This window comes from Chiroxiphia lanceolata, chromosome 6 (assembly GCF_009829145.1).
Source record: "Chiroxiphia lanceolata isolate bChiLan1 chromosome 6, bChiLan1.pri, whole genome shotgun sequence".
Classification (NCBI taxonomy): domain Eukaryota; kingdom Metazoa; phylum Chordata; class Aves; order Passeriformes; family Pipridae; genus Chiroxiphia; species Chiroxiphia lanceolata.
The window spans coordinates 48,760,191-48,775,756 of record NC_045642.1 but is presented as its reverse complement, the minus strand read 5'-3'; the positions used below and the strand labels follow the sequence as shown (position 1 = coordinate 48,775,756).

The window sequence follows — 15,566 nt, the reverse complement described above, 5'->3', positions numbered from 1 at the left end:
AGAACAACTTTGGTGTCCTAAAAATTTCAGAGTAATAGATTGGTTGCTAGACTTGAGGGTGTAAAAAATCTGGTGGCATCCAAGTACTCATCTGTAGAGACTTTAAAGTACTTTGTGGCCTAAAGAACACTTTTTAAATAGTTCCTTACTTTCCTTTTTATAATTTCCTAATTTCTCAAAGTTCCCTAATTTTTAGTATTATCCCTTACATTCAGTGCTTTGACTACCATGAGAACCGAGAACGTTGTTTGTACATTATAGACTTTAACATCTTTGTTTCACAGTTTTTATGGGTAGATTGTTGCCTCTGCAGTGCTTGAGCTGCATCAGTTTTAAATAGCACATAGGAAATGATGAAATACAGTATTTACCTGGAAATTATGTTTATTTCAAAATTTGAAAAATTGTCAGGATTGCTTTATAGTCAATTCAGGATGATTTCTCATTGATAAAACAAAATGTGGTATTTCTGCCCATTAAAAGTGGGACATGGGATCAGTTAACATAGTTTGAGGAAGGTTGATCATTAAAGGAAGTGTATCCAGGGATGTGCTTTTGGTACAGGATAAACTGGGATGGTAGATGTGTTACCTTTGTAAATGAAAGTGAGTCTTATGGGGTTGGTGTTTTGTTGCATGGGTTTTGATGGGTTTGGGTGATTTGTTTGGGTTTTTTCCTGAACATTTAGTCACTGCTTTGTGCATTTAATGGAACTAATTCTTGTTTTGAAACTTCACATGAGATTACAAAGGAACACACAACTGTCATGTCAGGGGCAAAGTTGTAAATGAGAAACAGATTCAGGAACACAAAATAGTCAAGTAAAACATTTTCATTTTCCTTATTTTAAAACTGAGATCTATACTAATGTATTAGGTTTTTTATTTGATTTAAAGCCTAGACACAAGTTAACTAAACTTGGTTCAGAAAGACTGTCTGACAAATAATTCTGTCAGTGTTCTTATAAAAACAACTTTTGATATTTACCTAGGAATGAACATTAAAGCAGTGTAAAGTAAGATATGTATTAATAATTGTTCTTAACTGCTGTCTACTTAACAGATTAAAAGGATTTTAATAAAAATGAAAATTTTCACTTTCTTTCAGATGCAGCAACAGAACTCCACGTGTCCAATTCTAGACTCAGAGAAATAGAAAGTATTAATGCAGCACAAAAGTTTGAAGTAAGAAACTTTGGAACACTGTTGTAATTAAAAGCAGTACATAACATTTATTTTGTATAAAGGTGAAATATTGCACTGAAATTGCTTGTCCCTGGGTAAATCTAGAAACAAGGGTGATTGTGATATTAGAATGTGACTTTTTGTGACAAACTGCCATCACAGTCAGGGAGATACATTGTTTTATTGGAGTATGCATGTGGTGCAACTTTTCACCTTTTACTGCATCCCTGACTGTACCTGCCTGTCATGTGGACTTGGACTGCAACAATAGACTTGGCCCTGAAAAGCTTGAAAATGCAAAAATTCTTTAAGTTTTCATACGTTTTAGCTCTAGGTCAAGTTTCATATATGACCACAAGAACAAGCAGATGTAGAATGTCTGCTGATGCAGGGCAGTGTGTCTTTTGCAGCAGCTTCAGGCATAGGGTGGGTGTGTTCCCTGGTGATGTTCTCTCCCTGTGTTACCCTACCCTGTGGTCATTCTGACATAGTTATGGCTGCTCCTGGTCTTCCAAAACCGTTTACAAATCCCATGTGCCCTTGTGGAAAGTGGCTTTCTGCACTCTTACAGGACTTGGCCTTGTAGCTTTATTTATGACTCTAAACCAACAACTTTTTTTTATGTCTTCAGTCCTCAAGAGCACTGTGAACTTAATGTAGTATTTTGGGGACATAACTGTTCCTGCTTTTCCTTTTTCTAGTTTCTTGCCAGCTGCTGTTGGAGAGAGAACACTGGATATTAGCTCCAATTTGTGCTTTATGGCCGTTCTTAAATTCCACCTGTGAATCTTCCTAAGATGTAATTTCAGTCCTGATTTTCTTTTATTTTTTTTTTATTCTTGGCATTTACCTCTGGTCATCACAAAACTTTTATCTGAAAGTGAGCCAGAGTCCATGCCATATAAAAACAGAAAGCTTGGACGTGAACCTGATTTTTGGGCCCACACTTGGACATTGCTGTTACTTTGTTTTTTGAATGAAATAACACGAGAAATCTGTACAATTTAATTTATTTCTTTACTGTTCATTACCTTTGTGCTTTTCTGATTCTTTAAGAACTGTGCCGAGTTTACCAACGTTAATTTCTTATTTTTGCTAGAATGATAGGCTGAAAAAAGTCTGTAGTGACTTAGAAGAAAAGCACGAAGCAGCAGAGTTGCAAATAAAGCAGTTATCTATAGAGTACCGCAATCAGCTTCAACAGAAAGAGGTAGGATACAGAGTAAAATATCTCAGTAAGTACATCCAGTATTTATCTGTTGTGGTGTTTAAGTTCTTTGTTATAGTATCTGTTCTCTTCCAGTAGAAATACTGGTCACACCTATAGTTTCTTGTTTTGTTAATGTCAGCTAAGACATATTTCGTTGTCTCATGTAATGTAAGCAGAGCTGTCGGGAGATAGCTGAGATGAGAAAACTCTCTGGGAATGTCGTGCAGCTGTCAGAATTTCTGTTGTTTCTGGGATCGTTGTGAGAAATGACACTCAACTGCTTTGTATTTTCGATTCAGCTACCTTTAAGGAAGACAACAGGAGCAAATTCTTACTTGAAGCAGTTATTTTGTCTGTAGATATCATTATTTATCTTAACGTACACAATTAAAGGGAACAGAGCTAGCTTTCCAAATTTGTAAAATGTCCCTCTATGATGGAAACACCAGCTTTATAACCTACTGTGTAATATGAGATCTCATAGCCTTTTAAGTGAAGAAAGTTGCCAGTATGCCTAGAGTTACACAAATGTAGTTTTATTTCTGCTTTATTCATAAATGCATGTGGGAGCTTGAGGAAGCAGAATGAGATGTATAAAATTCTGCTTCTTAAATACAATAACAGAGTTTTTATGAGAAAATTGCGTGCAGCTAATTTCACTCTCTTGCAAATATGTAGATTTTCAATACACTGAGTTGTTAAAAGAAGTAAAATGTAATAAAAATAACTGGGGAGGCATCATGTATTGCCTGACTTTCATGTCTGAATACTCTCTTTATATATTTAAATTTTTTTATAACCTGTTAACCTGAATCTTGTTATAGTACTTGTGTACGTTGACTGCTAAAAAAAAATACCTGTCCTTAATAACACATGAGCTAAGACTGCATTTCTCCACTATGAGAGCGTTTGGGCTTTTTGTTTTGGTTTGGGGTTTTTTTGTTGGGTTGTTTTTTTTTTTTGGTGAAAGTGATCAGTAATTTGTGCTGGAGAGGAGTTGTTTGGTTCCTATTTCATAACACCACAAAGAATAAAGTAAACTGTATTTTGATATTCTTCTTATTCAAACAATGCATTTTATTTTGTATATTCAGGTGGAAATCAGCCATCTAAAAGCCAGACAGAATGCGCTACAGGAACAACTGCAGAAAGTACAGACAGCTGCTCAGACTGCACAGTTAGGAGCTGGTGTTTTGCCACCAGCCACTGCCTCAGCTTCCTATGTTCCAGGGGTCAGACATTCCTCAGGTTTTGAAGGAGATGACATGGATTTTGGAGATATAATCTGGTCACAACAAGAAATAAACAGATTGTCCAATGAAGTTTCAAGGCTCGAATCTGAGGTTGACCACTGGAAGCAGATTGCAGTGGTGAGTGGTTTTTCCTCTACTTTGCCCTTCCCTCTCCCTTCCAAATTATCATTTCCATTGCAATTGGTGGTTTTGGAGTGGATGTTTTAAGAGTTCATACTGAAAAATTTCTAGAAACAATATATTTCAATGGAAAAGCTGAAACCTCTTGCTGACACGTGACTGGGGACACATCCAGTGACTGACTTCCATATGCTTTTTTGTCATGCTTTTATGCATAATTTGTCAAGTTAGGTAAAGGGTTTCATCACCATTTGCTTAGAATGCTGCTTCAGGGTTTCATTTTTGTGCAACCTTTCAGAAAAATATTTTCCTTCTTCCTGGCTATGGTATTGATGTTATATTGATAGCACAGTACTGTTCAAAGTAATAGTTGGATACTTGCATACTGGTTTTACTTGCTCTTCTCTCAGTCCTTGATATGTCAGTTATAATTTATGGTCTGTTGAGACAAGAAAGAGTATAATCTTTCAAGCTGTTGGTGATGTGGATCACCATTTTTCAAGGTATAGCCTGATTTCAGAGATATGCTTTTCCCATGTGGAAATACTCAAAATTAAGCAACCCTGTTGTCTTATTACATGCAATAATACCTCACACTCCAAACTTTTACACATAGGCATGTAATAATAAAAATCCATGGAAAATTAAAATGTTTCCATTATAATGTTTTTTTAAAAATCAAAATTTCTGTGGATTTTTTTTTTGCTTCATGTTAGCTTTGTTGTTTTCTACTTTTGAGTATCAATAGAGGAAGCACTTACATGAAAAATACACATATTTATCATAATTTTCATATGGATATGTGATTTTTCTTTTTTCAGTCCTCAAAAGTGCAAGGCACAAATGATGCTGAACAAAGTGAAATATGCAAACTACAGAATATTGTTAAGGTAAGATGACAAACTCATCTTCTCTTAAGCCTTTATTCTTCATGGTTTTGCATGTGGTCACATGACTTGTAAATATTTTGAGTACCACTAGCACTTACATGATTAAAAATGCATGTGGGCATGTAATAGCACAGCAATATTTCAGTCAGCAGTACAATATTTAAAAACAGTTACTCTGAGAAAAGGGTATTTGTATGATTTAATACAGTGTGTAAGCTTGACAAAATTACATTAGTATTTATGAGGGCAAATCACTTTGTGAAGCTGTTGGTGAGTTATGAAACTGAAACAGAAAATAATTTCCCCTTTCTTAGAAACATCTTGCCTTTTTTTCATTGGAGATGCAAAATACGAATTTGCTGTCATCCCTGAAAGTTACTGGAAATATGTCCTAATGTATCCACTTCCTTTGTAACACCTGTGGTCTCTACACTGGTTTAATATTTGCTGTTGTGTAGAGCGTACTATTTGTAAAAACATACTTTTAAAAGGAATTTCATTTAACGTTTAAAATATCCAGATCAACAAAAATCAGGAAACTTGATGTGTCCTGTGAGAGGTTCTTTTAATAAATCCTTTAATTTGACTAGGGAAAACATCTTATTTTTTATTACATTGTTTTTTCATAAGGTGCTGTCCTATATTTTGCCATTTTGTTTCTCTAATGATATTTTTTAGGAGCTCAAACAGAATTTAAGTCAAGAAATAGATGAACATCAGCATGAACTGTCAGTATTGCAGGATGCACACAGACAAAAGTTAGTAGAGATAAGTCGTCGACACCGAGAAGAACTGAGTGAATATGAAGAGCGAATTGAAGAGCTTGAGAACCGATTGCAGCAAGGTCTTTGTTACCAGATGCTTTCTTTTTCATTTCATGTAGAATGAATTGTGGTTATGCATTGAATGTGCACGTAGCAGTGTAGTAGATATCAAATACATGATGTTTAGGAATTCGAATTTCAATTTCATTTCAGCTTTCTGTTTAAGATATTTGTGGGCTGTCCTGTATCTTATATTCACTCTGGTTGGCTTGAACATTGGAATGATAGCGTTTCATCTCTGACGTATATCAATCTGATACACATATCAGTCATTGTGCTCTAAATTATACACTTTCTAGGTTTTTTTTCAACTTACACTGAAAATAGGTGTGGATGAGACATATAGAATTGAAGATAAGAAAATATCAGCACATAACTTTTGTGAGAAGTACTCTGTGCCAATTGGGTTACTTCGGAAAGCTCAAGGATTGGGTAGTGAGGCACTGGAACAGGTTGCCCAGAGAAGTTGAGGATGCCTCATCTCTGGAAGTGCTCAAGGCCAGGTTGAATAGGGCCCTGAGTAACCTGATCTAGTGGGTGCAACCCTGCCCATGACACAGGTGTTGAAACTGGATGATCTTTAAAGTCCCTTCCAGCGCAAACCAAACTATGATTGCTGTAAGGACCACTCCTTCGTCTGTGGTGGGACTAGAATGTAGGAGAAGCTCATTAGTTCCCACAGAGAACTTTTTGTCTTGTTGTTCCCTAAAAATACTCATGTCAGGTAGGCTTCCTCTAGGGGCTTCTTTGCACAAATATATAAGATTTGCTTGTAAACCTCTACTTTGTTATCTGTTAAAACTTGGACTCTCCTGGAATGAGAGATTCATTCCCTTCTTGGTAAGAAGAGAAGTATTCTCACAGCCTCTTTACTTCTAAGGTAGTACTGATAAGGAATTTATTTCTTAAAATCAGATACCTATTAAGATGTAATTGTTTTTTACTCCATGTACATACACCAGCAGGCCTAATTTAATGAAGTCAAAGGCAGAAATCCCTTTTTTATTGCATTACCAGTTATCTGCAAAATAAATACTGCTCACGCTTTTGAGGAAGTACAGTATTTTATATTTTTGTTTAGTTCATTCTGTCTGACAACATAATAGGGACTGGGGCAGGGGCAAGTGAAGTGAATTCACAAGCAGTGTGCTTTCATTTAATTTTTTTTCTGTTCACTCTTGATGATGCCTTTTTGTACATTCTGACTTACTTGGAAATTGCAGAGGATTGTACAGAAATATGGATGTCATGATAGCATGATGTATCTGTAAAAAGATTATTTCTGAAAGATGTTTTTCTTCAGGTGGAAAAATTTTATGCATCATTAAGCAAATTATTTGTAGCAAATTTTTCTCTATAGCAACCATTTGGCAAACCTTTGAAATTTAATTAATTAAATTATAAATAGATTTTGCATCAATTTGAATTAGGTGGCATTTGATAAATTGTTCTTAGAAAACTGAGGGATTCCAAGCCCTGATAAATTACCTTCTGTCATCTCCTCACCAAGAGAGGTGGGGATCAAGTATATTCTAATTAAATTGCCAACAAAATATGTCTTGCAACCCTTACCTTTTAAAATTATTTTGAGCCAGGTATATCTAAGTATTCAAGAAGCTACTTAACAAACCCATAACATGTATAACACAACCCCAAATGTTAAACCTATTTAAGTAAGCTTTCTGTTTGATGATGACTGTGTCTTCGTTTTAGGCTATTTCCCTCTGTCAGGAGAAGAGGTGGAAGAAGAGACTTAAGTAGAAGATCTAGAGTGATGGTTTTGGTTAATATTGCAAACAATATCTTTTGCCTTTTAGATGGTGTGAGCACTGATGCCATGGATGACTCTAAAATTACTGAACAGAAAAAAAATGCTCAGAGTCTACAAGGAGGAAAAGCAGAAGAGTTGCAGGTTGAGGATGAAATAAGAGAGTTAAATCACAAATTGTCTTCTGCCAAAGCAGAAAACGAAAATCTTCTGAAAGAGCAAGAATTGGCAAAGCTAGAAAAAATTCAACTAGCACAAGATTATGAAAAGCTTAAATATGAGTTTAGTGTGCTTCAAAGATCTGTGGCAGAGCAAGATGCTCTCCTGAACAAACAGGAGAAGCTCCAGTCAAAGACGTCATTACCACAAGATGTTGTCAGACTACAGCAAGCATTATCAGGTACTAAGATTATGATTTTTTTATTAATTTTTTTATTTTTAGTATATTTTCACAGGCTTTCACTTTTAAAACTCAATATTTTATAAATTTGGAATAGAATTTGAGAATATGTATCTTTTAAATGCTGCTGCTTTAGAAAAGCAGTATCCATTGAAGTAAGGCTAAGCAGGAGATGTAATTAGGGCTAGCATGATTATCACAGGGCTTTCTGATAGGGTAAGTAATCATGTCTGCCAATGGTTTGGTTGGGTTTTTTTTCTTTAAAAGTAAGTAAGCCTCAATAGCAGTTGTTAGTTTAAATTCTGAAAGTACTTCTTTTGTGTGTATAAAGGCACTTGATTGCTAATATCTTCTCCTTAAGGAAACACTGTCATGTGCCAGTTCAAAAAATGTATATGTAGGTTGAAAATATTTTAATATTGCATAACTGATAAGCTGCAGTACCAGAGTCCTCCTAATGTGGAATCAGTTGTAAAAATAATGCGCTGCTTTGCGCTGGTGACTGATGGTACATTTGACAGCGCTCGTGCTTGTCGTCACAAAATGCTGTGAAACTATTCTCTTCTGAGCAGCAGAGTTCTGTAGGGGCAAGGTGGGAGAATGATTTGGTTTTATCATAGTTTGAAAAGTAGTAAAATTATGTATTTTATTTCATTTTCTTTTATAGAAGCGGAAAATGAAATAGCAAGACTTTCCAGTTTAAATCAGGTAAAGCAATTTCTAAATTAAGCCAACAGAAAAGTTCCTAACAGTAGTAACTGATGGAAAACGTGTGTTTTGGCACTATATGGGAGGTTTTTGAGCATTCACACTTCTACATAAATAACATTGTAATGTAAAAGGAAATAATTGTTGTTTAATTCTATAATTGCACATGGAATTGATGGAAACAATACATTTTGATTTGTGAAACTCCACAGTGTATTCTGTTAAGGAAAACTAGTGGAGTTCCACGTATCTCGTTGTTATTTAGACAGCTGTAACATATATTTTTAAAGTATTAATGGTACATTCTGTAAAATGTGTCATTTTCTACTTCTGCTTTAGGATGTTTCAGTTTTGACACTTATCAGTTGTAAAATATCTCTCTTCTTCTGTGTAGTAGTGTAGTAATACTACATTCCATCTTGCTGATGAAGTTTAGCAGAGGAACACGCAGTTTCTTTGGAACACACTTTTAATTTTTGTCATGGTTGACTTGGTCCTTTATAAACTCTCAGACTTGAGAGATTTGGTTTAGTTTGCTTTGTATCCGAAGTATCTTTCGACTGAGGTCTTCTGTGTTTTGCATGCATTCAAGGGTTCCCATAGCATTTGTCATAATGATGTTATTCAGGTGCCCTTGATTAAAACTTCCTGTCTCCCCATGCAGCATTCCACATTTAGGGTGTCTCATGCAGATATGTTAGTTTATCCCAGCTGTCAGTCCATATCTCAGAGGTGGATATAATTTCTTACCGTACCATGGCTTTTTGTGCAGAAGTTTATAAACTGCACTCTTAAATGAAGTGATGAGGAAATAAGTGTGTATGTGTGAATGGTAGAGACAAATAATTCACAATGAAGAATTTTTAACTGGGGTAGTATTCATAGGGGCTTACAAATTCTAACATGAAAATGCATGCTTTGCTTTTAGTTGAGGAGGGGAAAGGAAACAATCTCAAATCAAAACAGTTCATAAATTTCACCAAGATAAAGTCTAATATTTATAATTATTTTTTTTGTCTTGAGGGACTTGAGAAGGAACTGACGAGCGCACAACATAAACATGAGAATATTCTTTCTCCGAATACAGAGGATCAGAATTCAGAATTAAATCAGTTAAGACAAGATTTGGAAAGGAAAGAACATGAATTAGATGAAAGCATTGCTGAAAGAGAAACATTAATAGCGGAGTTGGAAGAACTAGATAAGCAGAATCAAGAAGCTACTCAGGTAATAATAAATAATGCAACTAATTATTAAACTGCTAAATAAATGTTTAACATTTATTTATGTGAGTTTATCTTTTAAGCTGATCTTTGAACACAGATAGCAGGGAAATAAAAGTTATCCTCTGAGGCTTAAAAAAATATTGGGACCGGTGTTTCTCCATACCTGCCGTCTCAGTGTGAAATTCTGAAGAGCAAGGAACTCCCTTGTTATGGACAAAGAAATAATACAGCATGTCAGCTGTCTATAACAGATGTTACTTTACAAAGTCCAGTTAAATAGTACCTGATTTTTCATTGCAAGATTTCTGATGGAATTTAACCTGCTAATATTCTGCTCTGTCTGAATTACATGAATTATTTTTTTAAACTATTTTCCTTTCATAATTTTTAATTATGTTGAATATTTAAGTTACTTAATTACAAGTTCTTTATAATACAAGCATTTGTGGAGTAAAAAAGGTCACCAATTGTATGTAATCAGAATTAAATTATACTTTTTTGTTACAGTTCCACTATATTTGACCTGTAAACTTAAGAGTTGCAAGCCATCTGTTTTCAAGATTGGTTTACTACATGGAATTGAACATTTAAAGTTCTTCCTGTGAAGTGAATCCAAGCAAGTCTTGTTTAAAAATAAGCTCAAACAAGAAGTTGAAAATTGAATATACAGCTATTTTAAATGTAGTGCCGCCCTTTTTTTAAGCACTGAGTGTTTGCTGCATTTAAACTGCCTTGACAAATTCTGGCAGTGCTTTATTTTTAGGTAGTCCTTTTTTATTTTCTTTGATCAGGTAGTTAGAGTTCTTTTAGGGGAGATTTTTTTTTGGGGGGAAGTGTAATCTTCACAAAATACTTGATACTTGGTTTTAATTAACTGAGCATTGACTAGTTGATACTACTTGCTAACTTATGTTTGCAACTAAGAAACATTTTTATTTCTTCTCGATTTTTTTTTTTTTATTGTTTAGAGGATGAAAATGAAATGCATAGTTCATCTAGTTCTCCTGTCCTAATTACTTCTTTTCTTTTGTTCATTTACTTTACTTATGTTCATTTCAGCATATGATTACACTGAAAGAGCAGCTCTCAAAACAACACACAGAAACTGATAATATCATCAAACAGCTGAAATTTGACGTTGATTCTGAAAGAAAGAAAGTATCAGAATTAGAAATTGAGAAGATGAAAATTATTAAAGAGTTAGATAGTCAGAAAGAAAAACTAAGCCAATGTTCATATGCGCTTAATGATTTGCATATAACTAAGCAGCAGCTACAAGATAATATTAAAAATCTTCAGGAACAATTAAGGAAAGCCCAAGACTATAATTCACATAGTAAAAAAGAAATTGGAGAGTTGCAGCAGAGACTAAAAGAAAGAGAGGAGGAACTTCATGTATCCTTGAGCAAGTTAACAGAAAAAAGTAATGAGGAATCTAACTATGCTTGTCAAGATCTGATTCTTAAAGAAAGAGAAGTAGAAATTGCAAAATTACAGAATGACATTTCAGAAAATAAACAAGTAAATGAACACTTAGAGAAATCTCTGTCTGATCTCAGAAGAGAAAATGGAAAGCTCATAGCAGCCATTGAAGAACTAAAACAGGAGTTAAGTGATACCATTTCTGAGAAAAATAAAGTTTACTTGGAAAAAGACACTGTTGTGGAGGCTTTGAAAATGGAAAAAAGACAGTTAGAGAGCGAATTAAACCAGGCAGAGAAGAGGCTTTTGGAACAAGCACATAAGTATAAGCAAACTATTGAGGAATTATCAAACGCCCGCAGTATGGATACCACTGCACTGCAGCTGGAACATGAGCGCCTGGTTAAGCTCCATCAAGAGAAAGACTTCAAGATTGCTGAACTTAAGAGTAGCATTGAGCAGATGGAGACTGACCATCAGGAAACCAAAGAGATGTTGACTACTAGCTTAGGAGGACAAAAGCAGTTGACAGATCTCTTAAAAGAGAAAGAGGTATTTATTGAAAAATACAAAAATGAAGCCTTACAGGTGAAGCAGGAACTTGAGGAGTATATGAAAGTTTCAAAAAAGCAGGATGTCTTCAAACAGAACTTGGAGGAAAAAGACAGAAGTCTCGCAGTCATGAAGGAAGAAAATAATCATTTGAAAGAAGAAATTGAACGCCTCAAGGACCAGCAAAGTAGATCCACGCCTGTGGTTGAGCCTAAAACTTTAGATATTATTATTGAACTGGAAAGTGAGGTAACACAGTTAAAAATGATAAGGAATAATCTTGAAGAAGAAATAGAAGTTCACAAAAAAACGATAGAAGATCAGAATCAAACAACAGTGAAACTTCAGCAGTCATTGCAGGAGCAGCGAAAAGAAATAGATGAGTCCAGATTTCAGTGTGAGCAAATGAATGTCACACATGAAAGACTCTTTTTAGAGAAAGATGAGGAAATTAAAAATTTGCAGAAAACAATTGAACAAATTAAAACTCAGTTGCACAAAGAGAGACAGATTATTCAGACTGATTCTTCTGATCTTTTTCAGGAAACCAAAGTTCAGACTCTTAATGGAGAAAATGGAAATGAAAAACATGACTTATCTAAAGCTGAAATTGAAAGATTGGTAAAAGGTATCAAAGAAAGGGAGATGGAGATTAAGCTTCTAAATGAAAAGAATGTTTCTCTAAGTCAGCAGATTGATCAGTTGTCTAAGGATGAAGTTGGGAAACTTACTCGGATCATTCAAGAGAAGGATTTAGAAATACAAGCTCTCAATGCTAGAGTTTCCTCAGCTTCCTATAGGCAGGATGTTCTTGGTCTTCAGCAGCAGCTGCAAGCTTATGTTAGGGAAAGAGAACAAGTATTAGCAGTTTTAAGTGAAAAGACAAGAGAAAACAGTCAGTTAAAAACAGAGTATCGTAACATCATGGACATGGTTGCTGCTAAAGAAGCAGCTTTGGTGAGGTTGCAAGAGGAGAATCAAAAGTTATCTAACAGATCTGAAAACAGCAGTCAAGACATGTCTAGAGAAACTATTCAGAATTTATCCCGTATCATTCGAGAAAAAGATATTGAAATAGATGCTCTAAGTCAAAAATGCCAAACCTTATTGACTGTCTTGCAGACATCCAGCACAGGTGCTGATAACGGGTCAGGAGGTGTGAACAGTAACCAGTTTGAGGAACTTCTACAAGAACGTGATAAACTAAAACAGCAAGTAAAGAAAATGGAAGAGTGGAAACAACAGGTAATAACCACGGTTCAGAACATGCAACATGAGTCAGCTCATCTCCAAGAAGAGTTACACAAGCTTCAAGCACAAATTTCAGTTGAAAGTGATAGTACTTCAAAGCTGCAGGTAGATTATAATGGCTTGATTCAGAGTTATGAACAGAATGAGAAAAAGCTGAAAAGTTTTAGTCAGGAATTAGCACAAGTTCAGCACAGCATAGGACAGCTTTATAACACCAAGGATCTTCTCCTGAGTAAACTTGATTTGGTATCACCATCTCTGGTAGCAGCTTCCACCATTTCACAGCTTTCAAGTGTTCAACACAGTCCTCCTGAAGTACTCAGTGATGAGTGTAAACTCCTTCAAAATGAGTTGGAACAACTGAAAAAAAAGTTGCAAGAAAAAGAGTCAACTATTAGGACTCTTCAGGAAAACAATCAGCGATTATCTGATTCTGTTGCTACAGCATCAGAGATTGAAAGAAAGAGTCAAGAAGGGACTGAGTCAGAGATGAGGCAGATCAAAGAAAAACATGATGTCTTACAGAAATCGCTTAGGGAAAAAGACATATTAATTAAATCTAAAAGTGATCAGTTGCTTTCTGTGAGTGAAAATCTTAGTAACAAAGAAAATGAAAATGAGCTTTTGAAGCAAGCCGTGACTAATCTAAAAGAAAGAAATTTAATTTTAGAAATGGATATTCGAAAACTGAAAGAAGAAAATGAAAACATAGTTGCAAGGTGTAGGGAAAAAGAAACAGAATTCCGCGCACTTCAGGAAACCAATATGCAATTTTCAATGATGCTGAAAGAGAAAGAGTTTGAGTCTCACTCAATGAAGGAAAAAGCTCTTGCTTTTGAGAAGCTGTTGAAAGAGAAGGAACAGGTATGTCCATTCATATTTATGACTATCTTTTAAAATTAGTCACATGGTAATGTATTTTTGTGTATGTAGCCCTCAAGTGTTTGCCTGAAATATGTTTGTGAGTCCTTACTGCATTACATTCACCAAAAATCCTCCCTCTGCAAAATTAAAAAATATAAAAGTCAGCAGGTGAGTGGTTTACAATGTTTTCTGTTAATTGTGCAACCATAAACTATGTTTTTCATTTATTTGGAAATTGCTTATTTACTGAACAGCTGCTTAATATTTTACTTTGGCCCCGTTCATGAAGTGTGATTTTTACTGAATTTATGGTGCTCAAACTTCTGCAGAGCTAGTCAGCACAACTAATTTTCCAATGTACTTTCCTCTAGTGTTTGTTATTCCAATGGGATTGCTTTACAACATCTCAGTGAGATGAATGGGGAGACTCCATTTAAAAAAAAAAAAATTGGACACACTGATTTAGTAGTTTCTTCTCAACAATTTGACATATGGAAAAATTGATACTTTGAAAAAAGTTTGTATTCAGAGAAAAGTTGCAGTGGCTTAATAATTACCATGTATGTAATTTGAAGAAGAATCTTTTCAAAAAGAGCAAGAAATTACGTGGCATCATTGCTACACCATGTTGTATGAACTGCTGCTGGAGTTAATGAAGTAATGTATGAATTGGCACTTCTCTTTGAGAAATAGGTGTTAAGTACAGTGCAAATACAATTTTCCTGTATTTTTGACAAACACTTCACAGCAGAACTCCAGGGTGCAGATATTTTTGGTTTGCTCTTAGGCACTGAAAGTGAGTGTGGCCTAGTGGGCAGTTTTTTTCTGGTAATTAATCCTAAAGAGATAATTTTTTCTTTCCTCTGTACTGCCCAGGTCTCTTTGGATCTGGTTGCCATTTGTCCTACAGTTCTATGACTCGATGCATACTGTACTTAATCTCCCTGTTGTCCTTGGCAACCCCATTTCATTTTACAAGGTTATGAGCATTACCCACTGCCAGAGAGTGGTATTTATACAAACTCTTTCTAAGTAACTTGGCATTAATTTTTCTCCTGCACTGTAAGTATAAGAAAAAACTCATAGAGTCATAGAATGCGTTGAGTTGGAAGGGAGTTTAAAGATAATCTTGTTCCAATCCCCCTGCCATGGACAGGGACACCTCCCACTAGACCACGTTGCTCAAAGTCCCTGTTGTGGGGCTGTTGTGGTGTCTCACCACCCTCACATCTATCTCTGGAGCATTTTCAAACATAGCTAAAGCTATGCTATATCTGCAGTGTAAAGTATTTGGAAAAACAAAATATTAATTACATTTAACAGTGTGTGTCTTTTTTAAATTTATAATTTAGAAGTCTCAACTTTGCCATAATACATGTGAAAAACTAGGATTTATTTTTTTTAAGAGAAGTTTTACTTAGGACAGATGTTTAGCTCCATTTGCTCATAGCAAAGGCTTCTAAGGAAATACTGTAAAATTGTGATGAAAAGGTTTATTGTCTCAGAAGTGCAGTTAAATTGTGAAAAATAGCTTTGAGACTTCTTATGTTCAACAGACTTGCCCATATACAATACACTAATATTTTACAAATTGACAGTGTTACTATTTTGGGGTTTTTTATTCTAACTCATGAAAATGTGCAGTGTCTGACTGGGTTCTTTGTGTTGCATGTCATTGCCTGCACCCTTCCACTCTGTGGTGAAAAGGCTTCTGGTTTCACAAGCGTGGAATGTTTGTCTGCACATTTTTATTGCACAAATCAGAGAAATTCCTGTTACACACTTTGTGTTTGCCATGCAGAACCAGGAAAAGTAATAGTCAAGCAGTTTTGTGTGTCTGCATGTGTCAAAAGATAGCATGACATAAAAAGATTTGCCTGAAGGTTTATGGTTC

General features: G+C 35.1%; 1 protein-coding gene across 2 annotated transcripts in view; it reads left to right on the top strand.

Annotated features, from left to right (window-relative positions):
* Positions 1–15,566, top strand: part of TRIP11 (thyroid hormone receptor interactor 11) — a 30,851-nt gene that overhangs the window by 1,822 nt on the left and 13,463 nt on the right. For both annotated transcript variants that reach the window (XM_032689884.1, XM_032689885.1), the window contains exons 2-10: positions 1,108–1,184; positions 2,284–2,394; positions 3,489–3,764; positions 4,589–4,657; positions 5,336–5,501; positions 7,299–7,649; positions 8,317–8,357; positions 9,381–9,584; positions 10,643–13,672. In XM_032689884.1, the coding sequence (XP_032545775.1) occupies positions 1,108–1,184; positions 2,284–2,394; positions 3,489–3,764; positions 4,589–4,657; positions 5,336–5,501; positions 7,299–7,649; positions 8,317–8,357; positions 9,381–9,584; positions 10,643–13,672 (4,325 nt within the window). The remainder of the gene's footprint in view (positions 1–1,107; positions 1,185–2,283; positions 2,395–3,488; positions 3,765–4,588; positions 4,658–5,335; positions 5,502–7,298; positions 7,650–8,316; positions 8,358–9,380; positions 9,585–10,642; positions 13,673–15,566) is intronic.